The sequence below is a fragment of the Aristolochia californica genome, unplaced genomic scaffold (genome assembly GCF_029961685.1).
Source record: "Aristolochia californica isolate CCGP_79_NKW_82.1479 unplaced genomic scaffold, dmAriCali1.0.hap1 SCAF_7, whole genome shotgun sequence".
Classification (NCBI taxonomy): Eukaryota; Viridiplantae; Streptophyta; class Magnoliopsida; order Piperales; family Aristolochiaceae; genus Aristolochia; species Aristolochia californica.
Window position 1 is genome coordinate 37,969,904 of NW_027182268.1, and position 16,329 is coordinate 37,986,232.

The 16,329-nt window shown below is 32.9% G+C and overlaps 1 protein-coding gene across 1 annotated transcript; it reads left to right on the plus strand.

Annotated features, from left to right (window-relative positions):
• The first annotated feature begins 12,462 nt into the window (after positions 1-12,462).
• Positions 12,463-13,999, plus strand: LOC137937416 ((S)-scoulerine 9-O-methyltransferase-like). Its single transcript, XM_068782476.1, has 3 exons — positions 12,463-13,204; positions 13,305-13,369; positions 13,685-13,999. The coding sequence occupies exons 1-3, from the start codon at positions 12,463-12,465 to the stop codon at positions 13,997-13,999; spliced, it is 1,122 nt and encodes a 373-aa protein (XP_068638577.1).
• Positions 14,000-16,329: the final 2,330 nt, after the last annotated feature.

A 16,329-nucleotide genomic window follows, 5' to 3' on the forward strand; every position in this document is an offset into this window, starting at 1 on the left:
CTCGTTGATCAAACGAGATATGTGATTTAATATGAGTACTAACGATGACACCAATACAATCCTAATAAAAAATCATTAATACAAACATATATGGGATATTAACTGAAAATTATTCATCAAACAATTTTATATTTACCTTAAAGTAACGATAATAGATATCATTGTTCAAAATCTTTGAATGTGTACGTCTTTAAGGTCGTTTGATGTAATCAAATTGTAGTTTGACAATAGCATCTAACACCTTATTAAAATACATACAAATGGTCCAATTTGATTTATTAAACATCTCTGAGGTAGCACTGTATGATTGTTGCTAACCAACACAAAAATATGCAAGTTGTTCTTCCACATATATTGTCATTGTATCAAATAAGAGTCATCTATTTTTCAAGATTCCAACCAACTTTAGAAAAACATTTCGATTCATCTTATACACTTTTTAAATTTAATAGGCGATTTTCCTATTGCTTCTTTAAATATCATGGACCACCCATATAAAAAAAAAATGTTGTACTCGCCTATTATGACCATTTAATTATAAATAGACAAGGGAGAGTACAACTGTGTAAGCTACAATACAAATACATATTTTTCCCTATCTGGTAGATTATCCATGGGTACCTGCTATACTAGACATTCAATAATAAAAACATGGGTCAAACACATTCAATTATCTATGTTTGAACGTGTTAACACAACATGTACCATTAAAGAAGTCTCAACTTCTACGTCTTGAACACAAATATTAAAATGGTATCAAGAAATAATTTTTAACCATTTTGTCATACAAAAAACACACCCCACATTCACGACAACGCTTAACCACTCCACATATTAACCACATACACATTCACGTCAACACTTTACAACTCCACATGTTAACCACATACACATTTACTGTTTACCACAAATACTCATAAATCAACGTCATTCATACAAAATCGGGTATCGTAAATATAGGTTAAAATTGTCAATATCTATGTGTAAAGTCTATTAATTGCATTGAAGTTACACATCAGCTAGTCATACTGATTTTGTTGTGTCATCTTGACAAACATACCATTCTTATATTTGGTGTCAAGAAACTTTGGGGCACAAAATTTGGCTTCTTTGGGCAAGTTAGGTATTGCCTCGACAACTTAAAACCATGGAAGTTGTGCATCAGCGTGTATGAGACTAAAGATCCTTGAACGGGTTGATAATATATTGTTAATAGCATAAATGACCATGTTAGCATTGTCTACAAATGGTTCGGATCTCTTCCTATGCCGAGTATTGGAAATTTTATCCCCAGTATTTCTTGGTGCTTCACTTCGCGGAGGAGCCTCACTTGGAGATTCTATACCGTTAGGTATTGGAATCTCCCTAATTACATCATCTTCATCTATGTCCTCAACCATTGACCCTTTTGCAGTATTAGGAAGGTTTTCTTCTGACTCAACGCTTGTTTTACTTGTTGTCCCCATAGCAATAGAATTTCCAAAAATTACATCCAATTTTTCATATAGTAGACAACCTTCCCACCTATATTTATCGGCTTCTTTGTGCTCCAACATGAAAAATTATCGCTTAAAAAACTTAAAATCCTGTTTAATAATGCAAGAAACATAACATTTTATGTTACATTTACAAACCTTTATGTGATCTTGCCACACTGTCTTACTTGCGATGACTTTCTGCGTTGTTGGATTCCACCCAAAGTTACTAGTGTTGAGGCACGTTGTCACGATTTGATACGTTTTTTCAATGTTCATTCGTTTTTTGGTTCATTGTGTCCATATTAAACATATTCACACAGTGGTTGAAAACTTCATGTTTTACCTTTCCTCCTTCTAGCCATCTAAAGCTCATAAAAAGTAGACAATAAATCAAGAATATTTGTTTTTGAGAAAAAAAGGAAAGGAGAAGGGAAGAGAAATTGTCAGAGTTGTTCTGTCCACTCTTGTAAGCGGTAGCTTTTCGCACCTAACAGATCAGTTTGTTGGGTTGTATTGGCTAGCCGTTGTCATGGTATCAGAGCTGTGCACGCCACGTCCCGTGTTCGAATCCCGTGGGAAGCAGTCAAGAATGGGCGGAGTGGGTGTTAGAGTGGTTTCGTTCACTCTTGTAGGGAGTAGCTTTCCGCACCTAACAAATCGGTTTGGATAGTATTGGCTAGGCAGTAGCTTTCCGCCCCTAATTCACAATTAAACATTTCAACCATGAACTTTTACAAGAAACTGGTTCTACATAAAAAAAGTAAAACTTTAATTCACAATTTGTTTGAAATCACACAACAGAATAAAAACATGCATTACTAGTATTCAAGAAGTTAAGAAAACAAAAACACCGAAAAGAAAACAAGAGGTGACACCCATAGAATAATTAAATATATTAAATATAATAATTTAACAAATTTGGGCACCAATTGCAAATTGATCAAAACACTACAACCTAGAGATGGCAGTGTGGCCTCTAATGCTGAAAATCAAAGAGGTGACACCCATAAAAAAATATCAGCATGCAAGGAAAATTCCACTTTCACATATGTACAGCTGTATGTGAAACACATTATCTCATGGAACTAAAAAGCAGGCATAGTCCCATATAGGGGTGGCATCGAGCCGAGCCGAGCCCGAACCTGCTTATGTTCGAGTCGAGCTTGATTTAAATATTTCGAGTCGAGCTTCGAGCCGAGCCTCGTCTCGAGCCTAAAATTGTTATCGAGCTTGAGCCCAATGAGTTCGAGCCGAGCTTCGATCCGAGCTCGAGCCTCAACATACATTTAAAACTTTTCAAAAAATATATATCGAATAAAATGTATATAAAATTATGCATACATTTTACATAAAATTGGGCATGACCTCTACATAAAATTGGGCATAACTTATATATATAATATGTGTATAAGATTGGGCATAACCTCTACTTAAAATTGAGCATAATCTATATATATAATACTTGTATAAAATTCGACATGACCTCTACTTAAAATTGGGCATAATCAATATACATAATACTTGCATAAACACTCCATAAACACTCCATAAAATTGTCTATACATTCCATAAACACTTCATGAAATTGTTTATACACTCCATAAAATAATCTAAACACTCCATACACTGCATAACATTATAAATAAACTCCATACAATAATCAAACACAACAAAATTAAATAAAATATCACTATCAATTTACAGTCACCCAAATAAAAACTATAAATCCTTTAAATAAAATCCTATTACTATTACAGACTTACTAGAAAATTACAAGAAATATTTTAAATTTTTCTTAGGAAAGTTAAATGGACCTCTTACTGCCTTTTCTAAGGAAATAAATAATAATTAATAATTAATCTAATATATTATTATACTTATCGATAAATTTTTAATCACATAAAATGTCAAACACAAAATTGCTATGAAAATTACCTCATGCTCAAAGTATTATATCATCGACTGTCAAATACTTATTCAAATTTTTTCAATATGGTTTTCTAACCCATCTTGGCAAGAAAATCTTACTTAGAAAATTATATGATTTTTTAAAAAGAATTTATAATTAGAAAAATATTTTGAAAAACATGAGGCACTAATGGTCCCTATATTTCTATTAAAAATGTCTTTTCAACATTTATTGAAAAAACCACTAATAGTCTCTAGAAACGTATTTCTACTAAAATATATTTTCAATTTATTTAAGAGCCATGAGGAAGGGACAAAGAGTTTTTTTTTATTTGTTTATGATCCCGCACGTAGGGGTGGCTTTGAATAAATTATGTATAAAATTATGCATACATTTTTAAAAAATATAATGATAGGGGAGGTTCAGGATTGAATTTCAATAATGGATTACAATGCACCAATATTAATATTTTTTACTCTAATTGTTGTCTAGCTTGTTTTGTAAATTTTGAATCTGGCCATAATTTATTATGGCCTCCTTAGTACCCCTAGATAAAAATTTATATTCTAGGAAAAACTAAAAATATTTTTCCTATGATACATATTCCCAAAAAAACCTTTAAATAAAATCTTATTACTATTAGTGACTTATTAGATAATTATAGGAAATATTTTAAAATTTTCTTAGGAAAGTTAAATGGACCTTTTATTGTCTCTTCTAGGGAGATAAATAAAAATTAATAATCAATCTAATATATTATTATACTTATCGATAAATTGTTAATTAAATAAAATATCAAACACAAAATTGCAATGAAAATTGCTTCATGCTAAAAGTATTACAGCATCAACTGTTAAATACTTATTCAAAAAATTTCTATACAGTTTTGTACCCCATCTTGGTACGAAAAATCTTACTTAGAAAATTATATGATTTTTAATAAAAAATTTCAATTAAAAAATGTTTAAAAAAACATGAGACACTAATAGTTTATAGAAAATTATTTCTATAAAATTTATTTTTAATTTTTTCAAGAGGATATTTTTTATTTTTTTTATTTTATGATCTCGCACATGCGAAATCGCATGTGCGATATCATCTTCTCACGAGGGAGGGAGGAAATTATTTCTCCCCTGTTCTGGTTTTCCGCCGAGACGACGCGGAGAGAAGGGGGTTACAGCACCGTGGAGGACCTATCGTCGAGGATGACGGCCACGACGGAGTCGGCGGCGACGGAAACAGAGGCGATGGCGAGGAGAGGAAGAAATCGAACGGACGGTCACAAAGGCGGTCGGCGAGCAGCTGCGACGACGGCGGTAGAGGTGGCAACAACAACCGATGGGAGGGGTTGGCGGTGACGAGAGGGGAGGAAAAAATTTCCCCCCCCTCGCTCTCGCTCCCGCTCCCGCTCCCCCGCTCGCTCGCGATCCCGTTACCGATTCATACCGATCTGACTCACTTCGAGCCGGCTCGCGAGCTGACGAACCGAACCTAGCTTCGGTCGAGCTCGGCTCGTTAAGGTAAACGAGCCGATTTCGGTGCTCGAGTTCGATAAACGACGAATCGAACCGAGCTGGCTCGGTTCGAAGCCACCCCTAGTCCCATAGCCGTCTTCAATTTTAGCTTGATCAGTGCCGAGGTAACTTGCAGGACGATAGAGACCTATATCGATACCATAGCCTGCCACAGAGATAGCTTTGGACTTTTTTCTCTCCCAGGAGGCCACCCATTACGATATCAGTGTCAAGGTTGGCATTTAAAAGCCGCCTCAAAGATCCCAAACAAGAGAACACCAAAGTTTACAAAGCAAAAGGGTGTTAAAAACACTCAGTTTGATGCCTTCTTTACAGAGACAAAAAACACCTTCAAATGTTGAGGATGACAAAGGAATAAGCAACAATGATAAGATGTGTCAAATGGTTGTTGTGGACCACATAATACAAACAGAAAGTCCAAACCGATTCCTGAAGTAATGGCGGTTTTGGTGAATAGGTTGTGGATATGCAGGTAGTGAGCATACCAAAGTCTGCAATGGAACCGAGATATAATTTATGTGCTGTAAATATGGAATCACTTCAAAAACTCGGTGCTGCTCTTCTTCTCTGCTTGAGTTCTTCTTAGTTCACCTTCTATATTCGAACGGAAGTCACGAAACATAGAAACCTTCTATATTCGAACGGAAGTCACGAAACCTAGAAATGAGCTCATTGATTATGAGAAGAACAACGATGGTAAAAATTTCAGAGAAACGAAAGGATCGAAGAGACGCCCCTGTTACTGTGATTTTGAAGGATAAACCGATTAGGAATGGAATACTTATGGAATGGGAGAAGTAGATTTGCAGCAGAAGGAAATAAGCATGAAAACAAAAAGATAAAATTTGAAGGGAAAGAAATTGGAACCAAGATGAACGATTTCAGCCTCATACCTTCGATTCAGAGGAAGAAGGATTTACCCTGATATATGTCGAATCGTGCGAGAAAAAAAACACAGTGCTGCTTGCGGAAGGAAGGTTGTCTGTGGCAAGATTCCAGCTGGGAACTGCTAAAGAAAGAGAGGATCAGCTTCCAACGGAAGGGGTAGTCGCAGAAAGGCGTAGGTTCCAGCCTCCTAACTGAAAAGAGTGCACTAACGGTTTTTTGTGCACTTTTACCAGGTAAAGTGAAATATATCTCACTGACAGTAACAGGAAAAAGTCTTTTAACTTTACTTGTGGAAACTAATATCTTTTGTAATATTTCTTTTATGCCCGTAATTTGTTTATTATATTTTTAATTAATTGTGTTAATTGCAAATATGAAACCAACTTTTTTATTTTTAATTAGGGAAACAAAGCAAGTATGGGATGGTTTTAATGTAGTATTAAAATATATTAATATATTAATTAATTAAATAATATATTTTATTAATAAATTAAGATAGATTGCTGTTTAGTATAAATTAATACAATAATTACTTGTGAGAATTAACTGGTACACTAATTAATTATAAAAATAGATAAATAAAAAGTTAAAAAACTATAATAAATATAATAAATAAATAAATAAAATATTTTATTAATAACATAGGATGTATTTTAAGTAGTATAAATTAATAATGCATTTCTATAAAATTAAAAATCATAAATTTTATTAATGATAAAAAATAGAATAATTAAACAAAAATACTATAACAATTGCTTACTTTAAAAATATGTTAATTACCACTCTTAAATCACTAATTTAAAATAGTAATAAAAATAATTTATATAATAAATAAATAAATAAAATATTTTATTATTAACTTAAAGATAGATTTTTATGTGATATAAAATAATAATTTATTCCCTCAAAATTTAAAATTATTAGTTAATTAATGATAAAATAGAACCATTAAATAGAAATACTTGATCAATTACTTACTTTAATAATATTTTAATTACCACTTTTAAATCACTAATTTAATGTAGTAATAAAAATAATAAATAAATAAATATAATATTTATAAATAACATAAGATAGATTTTTAGCAGTATAAATTAATAATATATTTCCACAAAAATTAAAATTATTAGTTTAATTAATGATAAAAATTGAATAATTAAACACAAATACCTGTTCAATTGCTTATGTTAACAATATTTTAATTACCACTGTTAAATATTTAATTTAATATATTAATAAAAATAATGAATATAATATATTTTTTTATTAATAACATAAGATAGATTTTTATGTAGTATAAATAAATAATATATTTTCAAAAAATTAAAAATTATTAATTTAATTAATTGTAAAAAAGAATAATTAAAAAAATGTTTGATAATGAACCGAATTAATAATGATTCAGAGGGAGAGGGAGATGGGAGGGCAAGATCCACTTTCCCGAGTTGAAGCGCAAGTTCAAGTACATGAACCAGGATTTTGGAGGAAATCTTGATTCAAAATTATAGTTCATCTTTATCTTGATTCAAAATTGAAATTGAAGATGAAGTTTGCAGATAAAGATCATGTCCTGAGTCATGTGACCCCTTGATTCAAATTCATTTTATTCATCTACATGAACTTCATTTTCAAACTTTGTGTTTAATAATTTCCAGTAAATTATTTTATTATGACTTTATAGTTAATTAAACTAATAATAATATTTTTCAAAGAAAATTTTATTTTTATATGTAATAAAACTATTAATTTTATTTTTACGTAATTATATTAATAATTTATACTATATTAAAATATATCTCATGTCATTAATGAAAATAATTTATTTATTTATTATATCCACTACTAATATTACCATATTAAATTAGTGATTTACGAGTGATAATTAAAAAATTATTAAAGTAAGCATTTGATCGAGTACTTCTGACATTACAAAAGTATACATTTTGTTAAAGTTATTTATTTTTTATAATTAAATATTGTAAAAGTTAATTTTAACACATAATTATTACATTAATTTAGACTAAACCGCATTCACTTAATTTATTAATGAAATATCTTATTTAATTAATTATGATATTAAAAAATTATAATATTACATTAAATTATTTATTATAACATGTTGTAACATGCTTTCCAAAAGGCAAGGGTGGAGATGTAAGAATAGGGTGCCTCTGGGTCACACAACCTTCCACGGATCATTTCTTGCTTATTTAACAACACAGATCGAGCCATGGGCTAATATTTATGCCTTGAGGTCGAGCTTTCACGTGGGTTTGAAACCCATTTCATACTGTTCCGAACGTGGACAAGCAAATGCAAAATAATAACAGAGAGGTGAAGCAGAACTGATTAAATATTGTCTTCTAATATGGCCAGTCGCCAATGATGAAAATCCGTCCACGACTTCACTCATGCGACTTATCATCCCAATAGTATTGACTACCCCGCCCTTCCTTCACTCGTCTGTGGGCCGACCCAAAGAAAACTTTATTTCCTCGACGGGCCCTTTAGCCGCCACCCTATTTCTTCATCAAAACAATCACGTCAAGAATTCATATCTGGCGTCAACAACTCGCGGTCAAAGAAACATTCGAGTCCAAGACCGGTTTCCATTACAGGAACCACCTGAATTCGTTGTAACAGCTGTTGTAATAAATCAATACAAATAAATGCAAATGAGCACCATTGAATGTTTTTTCGCTCTAAACTTCACTCCTATTCGAAAGCTCAGGGGGATCACCCGTAACTGCGGCCAAAGAACCATTCCAATCCAAGACCGGTTCCCATTACCGGAACCACCCAGCGAAATACCAGATGGCCGAATTCTTTGTAAATACTGTTGTTATAAATCAGTACAAAGGAATGCAAATGCTCACCATTGAATTCGTGGTGAAACAGAAGTTCATTTAAAGTTCTCATCCTTCAAGAAACCCTCGAAAAACATTAAAAATCGTTTTTAGACAGAATGAATCCGACAGAGATCTCTCCTATATATATATATATATATATATTTCATACTCTTACCCTTCTACTGGTAATCCATGCTACTGGCTTTCCCTCCTTTCCCTTTTAGACCACTCACACCTTTTTGAGCAAGGCAAAGAGATTATCCCTACAAAATGCCAGTGATCGACATCACCAACCTCGTGGAGATGGGCGAGGGCGCTGAACATCAGCAGTGCTACGCCGCCTTGACTCTGTCGAGCGTAATTTGCGTTCCTTTCGCAATCAGAGCTGCTATTAAGCTAGGTGTGTTCGAGATAATAGCCGTGGCCGGCCCGGATGCCTACCTCGATTAGATAGGGTGAGAATGGAGTAGAGGGAAAGGGAAATGGGTGGGTCAGGGAAAAGTTAAACGAGTCGGGGTTATATTTTCAACTTCAGATTTTTGTGGTTCAGGTTCAGAGGTTGAGGTGTGAGAGTTGGGTTTTTAGAGGTCTTTGAGTTAGCATTTTTGGGTGAGAATAGGGTTATGGGAAAGAGAAATAGAGAGGGTCAGGGTTGGTTTTCTACCTCCCGTTTATTTTTTTCCCAGAGTTAGGTCAAGAGTCAGGTTTGGGATGAAGCTCATTTCATACTGCTCCGAACTTAGACAAGCAAATGCAAAATAATAAACAGTGTGGTGAAGCAGTAGTGATTAAATATTATCTTCTCGTATGGACTTTGTATTGCACTCGCGCTAGACCATATCAGTCTCGCCAGTCGCCAATGACGATTTCTGTGTGTCTATCTATGTGTTACTATTTACAACGAAGTCTTCTCTCGTGTGATAACAACTGTGCGATTTTCTGAACTTTAATCTAAATTTTTATAAAAAAGTCAAATATGTTGAATTAGTTTATCGTTTCCTTCAAGAACTTCATATAAAATATTTGTAATCTCACCTTCTAACTGCTGAAATTTTCATTCTAACTTTGCAGCCCAAGGGGGGGGGGGGGGGGGGGGGGGGGGGGGGGTGTGAAGAACCATTCGAGTCCAAGACCGGTTCCCATTCACCCATTCTAGAAACCCTCGAAAAAATTAAAATCGATTTTAGACAGAATGAATCCGGCAGAGGTCTCCTATATATATTTGGGAATTTTACCAAAATACCGATTAAAAATAACTTATTTATAATAATAACGAAGACCACAAAATATTTACAAAACTACCGAACTTTGACCAGTCCACTATATATGTGGACAGTCAAAGGTGACACGTAAGCTTTGACTGCTTACATGTCGCTCCATCATCGGAGTGATGCTGTAGATGAACACATAGGCTGCCATGTCATTAATTTTGACACGTCAGCTACCATATCATTACATGATAAAATTTAGAATAAATTTAAAAAAAATTAAAAAATCAAATACACTTTTTATTACCTTATATCTAAATTAAAACTTATTTAAAAAAATTTAAAAAAAATTAAAAAATTAACTCTTACTTATTTAACACCATTTAATAACAATTAAAATATTAATTAATTAAAAGAAGTATCGTTACACTTTTTATTTCTTCATATTTTAAAAAATAAAATAAAATAAGTAAATTAATTAGATTTAAAATATTTAAAAATTTAAAAAAATACAAAAACATTATTTTAGAGTTTAAAAATACAATTTATTTGTATATTTTTATCACCTTATTTACGAAATAATAATATTTAAAAATTTTAAATATTTATAAATAAAAAAAATCTAACTCTTACCCATTTATTATGAATTTAAAATATTTATAAATTTAAAAAATCTTACTCTTAAGTCTTACCCATATATTATCGATTTAAAATATTTAAAAATTTAAAAAAATATACAAAAAAACTATTTTAGAGTTTAAAAATATAATTTATTTGTATATTTTTATCACCTTATTTAGAAAATAATAATATTTAAAAATTTTAAATATTTATAAATAGAAAAAATCTAACTCTTACCCTTTTATTATGAATTTAAAATATTTATAAATTTAAAAAATCTTACTCTTAAGTCTTACCCATATATTATCGATTTAAAATATTTAAAAATTTAAAAAAATATACAAAAAAACTATTTTAGAGTTTAAAAATATAATTTATTTGTATATTTTTATCACCTTATTTAGAAAATAATAATATTTAAAAATTTTAAATATTTATAAATAGAAAAAATCTAACTCTTTCCCTTTTATTATGAATTTAAAATATTTATAAATTTAAAAAAACTTACTCTTAAGTCTTACCCATATATTATCGATTTAAAATATTTAAAAATTTAAAAAAGTTTACAAAAACTATTTTAGAGTTTAAAAATATAATTTATTTGTATATTTTTATCACCTTATTTACAAAATAATAATATTTAGAAATTTAAAATATTTATAAATAAAAATAATCTAACTCTTACCCATTTACTATGGATTTAAAATATTTATAAATAATTTTTTTAAGTCTTACCCATATATTATCTATTTAAAATATTTATAAATAGAAAAAAATTTACTCTTAAGTCTTAACCATATATTATCCATTTAAAATATTTATAAATTAAAAAATATATAAAAAAAGTTGTTTTAGTGTTTAAAAATATATTTTATTTGTATACTTTTTATTACCTTATTTATAAAATAATAAATTATTAAAAATATATATTATTTATTAAAAAATCTTACAAAATTTTACAATAATTTTAATTTAGCAAAATTTTTATTAACATAAAATCAGAAATTAAACAGTAAATCACAAAAAAATCAATACAGTAATTAAACACCTAAATTCAAATCAACATTATAATTAAATACAATAATTCGATTCAATTAACAAAAACCCTAAAAAATCACCCCCTGATTTTCGAGGGAATGGGCGGCGAGAGGAGGGGAACAGAGGGGAAGAACGTCGGCGGCGAGAGGATGAACAGAGGAGAGATAAAAGGCTGAGACGGGGAGGCGAGCGGCGGCAGGGGCGAGGCCGAGGCAGAGGCAGGGGCGAGGCAGAGGAAGAGCAGCGGTAGGAGGCGAGCGGCGGAAGGGGCGAGGCCGAGGCAGAGGCAGGGGCGAGGCAGAGGAAGAGCAACGGCAGGAGGCGAGCGGCGGCAGGGGCGAGGCCGAGGCAGAGCAGCGGCAGCAGGCGAGCGGCGGAAGCAGGGGCGAGGCCGAGCGGCGGCGGTAGCAGGGGAGGCGAGCGGCAGTAGGAGAGGCGAGCGGCAGGGGAGCGACGAGTGGAGCCGAGACGAGAGGAGAGGAGAAAATCGGGGAAGATATTAGAATTAACAACATAAGTGAGGGCTGACGTGGCGGGTGCTTACGTGGCCAGATGACAGGGAAAAAACAAAGTAATTTATATTGATGTGGTAAATTACGTGGCAGATGACGTGCCAAAATTAATGACGTGGCAGCCTATCTGTTCATCCACAGTTTCGCTCCGATGAGGAAGCGACACGTAAGCAGTCAAAGCTTACGTGTCACCTTTGACTGTCCACATATACAGTGGACCGGTCAAAGTTCGGTAGTTTTGTAAATATTTTGTGGTTTTCGTTATTATTATAAATAAGTTATTTTTAATCGGTATTTTGGTAAAATTCCCTATATATTTCATACTCTACCCTTCTACTGGTAATACATGCTACTGGCTTTCCCTCCTTTCCCTTTGAGACGACTCACAGCTTTTTGAGCAAGGGAAAGAGATTATCCCTACAAAATGCCAGTGATCGACATCACCAACCTCGTGGAGATGGGCGAGGGCGCCGAACATCAGCAGTGCTACGCCGCCTTGACTCTGTCGAGCTTAATTTGCGTTCCTTTCGCAATCAGAGCTGCTATTAAGCTACGTGTCTTCGAGATAATAGCCGCGGCCGGCCCGGATGCCTACCTTTCCCCGGCAGACATCGCTTCCCATATACCCAATAGCAATCCCGACACGGCAATATTACTCGAGCGGGTACTCCGGATGCTTGTCACCAACTCTATTCTCAGGACGTCTCACAGAACTGGAGACGGGGAAGGCCAGAAGCCTCAGATGATGTATGGCCTCGGAAAGTTGGGAGAATACCTGGTGCCCGGACCTCCGGGAACTTCCGTGGTGCCCACGTTTCTGGCGTCGGTGGACAAGGTGATGGTAGACAGCTTCTACCATTTGGAAGACGCCGTCCTGGATCCCACCTGCGAGCCGTTTGTTAAGGCACACGGCAAGAGCCTCTTCGAGTATTTGGGAGAGGATCTCCGTTTCAATAAGGTGTTTCATGAGTCTATGCGAAGCTGTTCCGTCATCGACACCAACGTCATCTTTGATAACTATAAAGGATTTGAAGATGCCAAAGAGATACTTGATGTGGGTGGGAGTACAGGGGCGGCCGTCGCAGAAATTGTAGGCAAGTACCCATACATCCGCGGCCGGAATTTCGATCTGCCTTATGTGATTGCTAATGCACTTCAAATCCCCGGTAACTTATTCATTTCTAATATATATCATTTATGGACCACTTTCTGCGGCCTCATCACTCCCTCAATAAATTGATTTCGTTTTTATGCGTTTCCGTTCAGGTGTGGAGCACGTAGCAGGAAACATGTTCGAGAGTGTTCCCTGCTCTGAGACCATCTTTATGAAGGTTTGATTTCTTAATTCTTAATTGCTTCGAATCTTGGGTTTTCGGTTTCATTCTCGAGACTTGGTGTTCGCTCCTAGTGAATGCATGGATGAGGATGATAGGCATGTCAGGTTTGGTGCGTTGCATGAACTGCTTAAGGAATCTTTGAAATTAGTCAAGTGGAACAAAACAAAAGAGCAGATTGCGTTGAAATGGTTTTTAATTTTTTTTTTTTCTTCTGTCAATCAGTAAGAGAAAACGGCTCATTCATACCTGCACCCTGAGAAGGGGAAACACCAAAGACACTAATAATCTATAATATTTTTGACTATGCAGACTATCCTCCACGACTGGGACGATGACCAATGCGTGGAGATACTAAAGAACTGCTGGAAGGCACTTCCGGATGGAGGCAAGGTCATCGACGTGGATTATGTTGTTAATACCAAGATAGAAAATGGTGCCAAGTCCCTGCATGTGCTGGCTGTAGATCTCCTGATGATGGCCTGTAGCCCTCACGGAAGGGAGAGAACCATTGAAGAGTTCCAGTACCTTGGAAAAGCGGCTGGATTTGCTCAAGTAAAAGGTTTTCCTGTCGCCAATGCTCTTCATGTTATAGAATTCCATAAACGACTTCAGCCGGAAAAATAAAAAGACTTTTCTTCTGGACTATCTTTCGGGGTGTATCCAGTGGCGTCTGGAGGGGTTGGTTTCTATAGTTCTTTTATGTAGTTACTGAAATAGTGTAATATTATTGACAATAAGAGAGTTTGATAGAAAAACAAGACGAATTTATAAATAATAAGGGGGGGTTAGTGCACTTTGTAAGTGCGGGGGAAAGTGAATTATTTTTTTGTGTTAGTGTGCGTAATAAAAAGTGCAATGAAAAGTACTTGTTTGTGTTAGTGTATATTATATAAAGTACTTGTTTGCATTAGTATGTGCAATAGAAAGTGTAGAAATATTATTTATTAATAAAATATATTGATATATTTGATTTTTAGAAAATTAAATTAATATTATTTAATTAATAAATATATATTAACTATAATAACTAAAAAAGGCTTACTTTTATACTATTAAAATTGTAATCAAGTTGTAATTTTGTAATATCTAAACATGAAATAGTTATATAAAAAGATATTGTATTATATAAAGTTAGTCTATTAGTAATATCAAAATAATATTAATTTATTAACTTACTATATAAAAGTAAAATATTTACACAAATACTTACTTTTATAATATTAAAAAATTTAATATAATTATTATATTAAAAGAGTTTAAATTCTCACTCTTAAACTATTCATTATCCAACGTAGAACAACGTAATAATAAAAATAAAAATAACACAAATATAAATCAATCATCTATTTAGTATAAAAAACTTATTCATACAAATTACAACCAAAAAAATATTTAATGCCATTAAAGCATAATAATCAATAATTTTGCCACGTTTGAATTGCTAATACATCTCGAAAATACGATGCTCTTGCACATTGTACTGCAGACTCCCTCTGAGTAGTTCTTTGAGTGTCCACATCATCTTCAAAATCATCACCACTATCATTGTCTTCATTTTCACTTGCATTGTTATCTTTATAATGTTCTCCTCCAGGATCATCACTTGAATCATGTTCTTCATCTTCCAATAAATCAATGTCAACCTCCATGCGTATATAATTATGCAATGTACAACAAGTATTCATAATTTTTACCTAGACAACAAAATCAAAAGGAGGAGCATCTTTTAATATCTTGAAATGATATTTTAAAGCCTCAATGTACGCTTGATAGTATTCTATAAAGATGAGTGTCTTCGATTAAATAATTCTCTTTCATCTTTGGAGTATTATCTCCAAATTCTTACAAGTGATAACGAGTTAATCGATAGAGAGCCAAAAACCTTGGAAGATTTGCATATCCAACATCTACCAAATAATAAGATATATATATATACACACACATATACTAGAGAGAGAAGTGATATTCACTTTCAGAAACACAAAGTTTTTCTCGTTTGGTTAATGTTGACTTCAATACACGATCTTGTTTGTTGATCAAACGAGATATGTGTTTTAATATGAGTACTAACGATGACACCAATACAATCCTAATAAAAAATCATTAATACAAACATATATTGGATATTAACTGAAAATTATTCATCAAACGATTTTATATTTGCCTTAAAGCAACGATAATAGATATCACTGTTCAAAATCTTTGAATGGGTATGTCTTTAAACTCGCTTGATGTAATCAAATTGTAGTTTGACAATAACATCTAACACCTTATTAAAATACATACAAATGGTCCAATTTGATCTTTTAAACATCTCTGAGGTAACACTGTATGATTGTTGCTAACCAACACAAAAATATGCAAGTTGTTCTTCCATATATATTGTCATTGTATCAAGTAAGAGTCATCTATTTTTCAAGATTCCAACCAACTTTAGAAAAATAGTTTCATTCATCTTATACACTTTTTCAAAATTTAATAGGCGATCTTTCTAATGCTTTCTTTAAATATCATGGACCACCCATGTAAAAAAGAACGTTGTACTCGCCTATTATGATCATTTAAGTATAAACAGACAAGGGAAAGTACAACTGTGTAAGCTACAATACAAATACATAGTTTTCCCTATCTGGTAGATTATCCATAGGTACCTGCTACACTAGACGTTCAATAATAAAAACATGGTTCAAACACATTCAATTATCTATGTCTGAACGTGCTAACACAACATGTACCATTAAAGAAATCTCAACTTCTACGTCTTGAACACAAATATTAAATCATATCAAGAAATAATTTTAACTATTTTGTCATACAAAAAACACACCCCACATTCACGTCAACGCTTAACCACTCCACATATTAACCACATACACATTCACGTCAACACTTTACAACTCCGCATGTTAACCACATACTCATTTATTGTTTACCACAAATACTCATAAATCAAC

Bases quoted from the DNA above. Each gene is read 5' to 3' on its own strand.
- LOC137937416 (XM_068782476.1), top strand. From the start codon at position 12,463: ATGCCAGTGATCGACATCACCAACCTCGTGGAGATGGGCGAGGGCGCC. The intron at 13,205-13,304 runs GTAACTTATTCA...GTTTCCGTTCAG, and splicing joins TAATGCACTTCAAATCCCCG to GTGTGGAGCACGTAGCAGGA. The intron at 13,370-13,684 runs GTTTGATTTCTT...TTGACTATGCAG, and splicing joins CTGAGACCATCTTTATGAAG to ACTATCCTCCACGACTGGGA.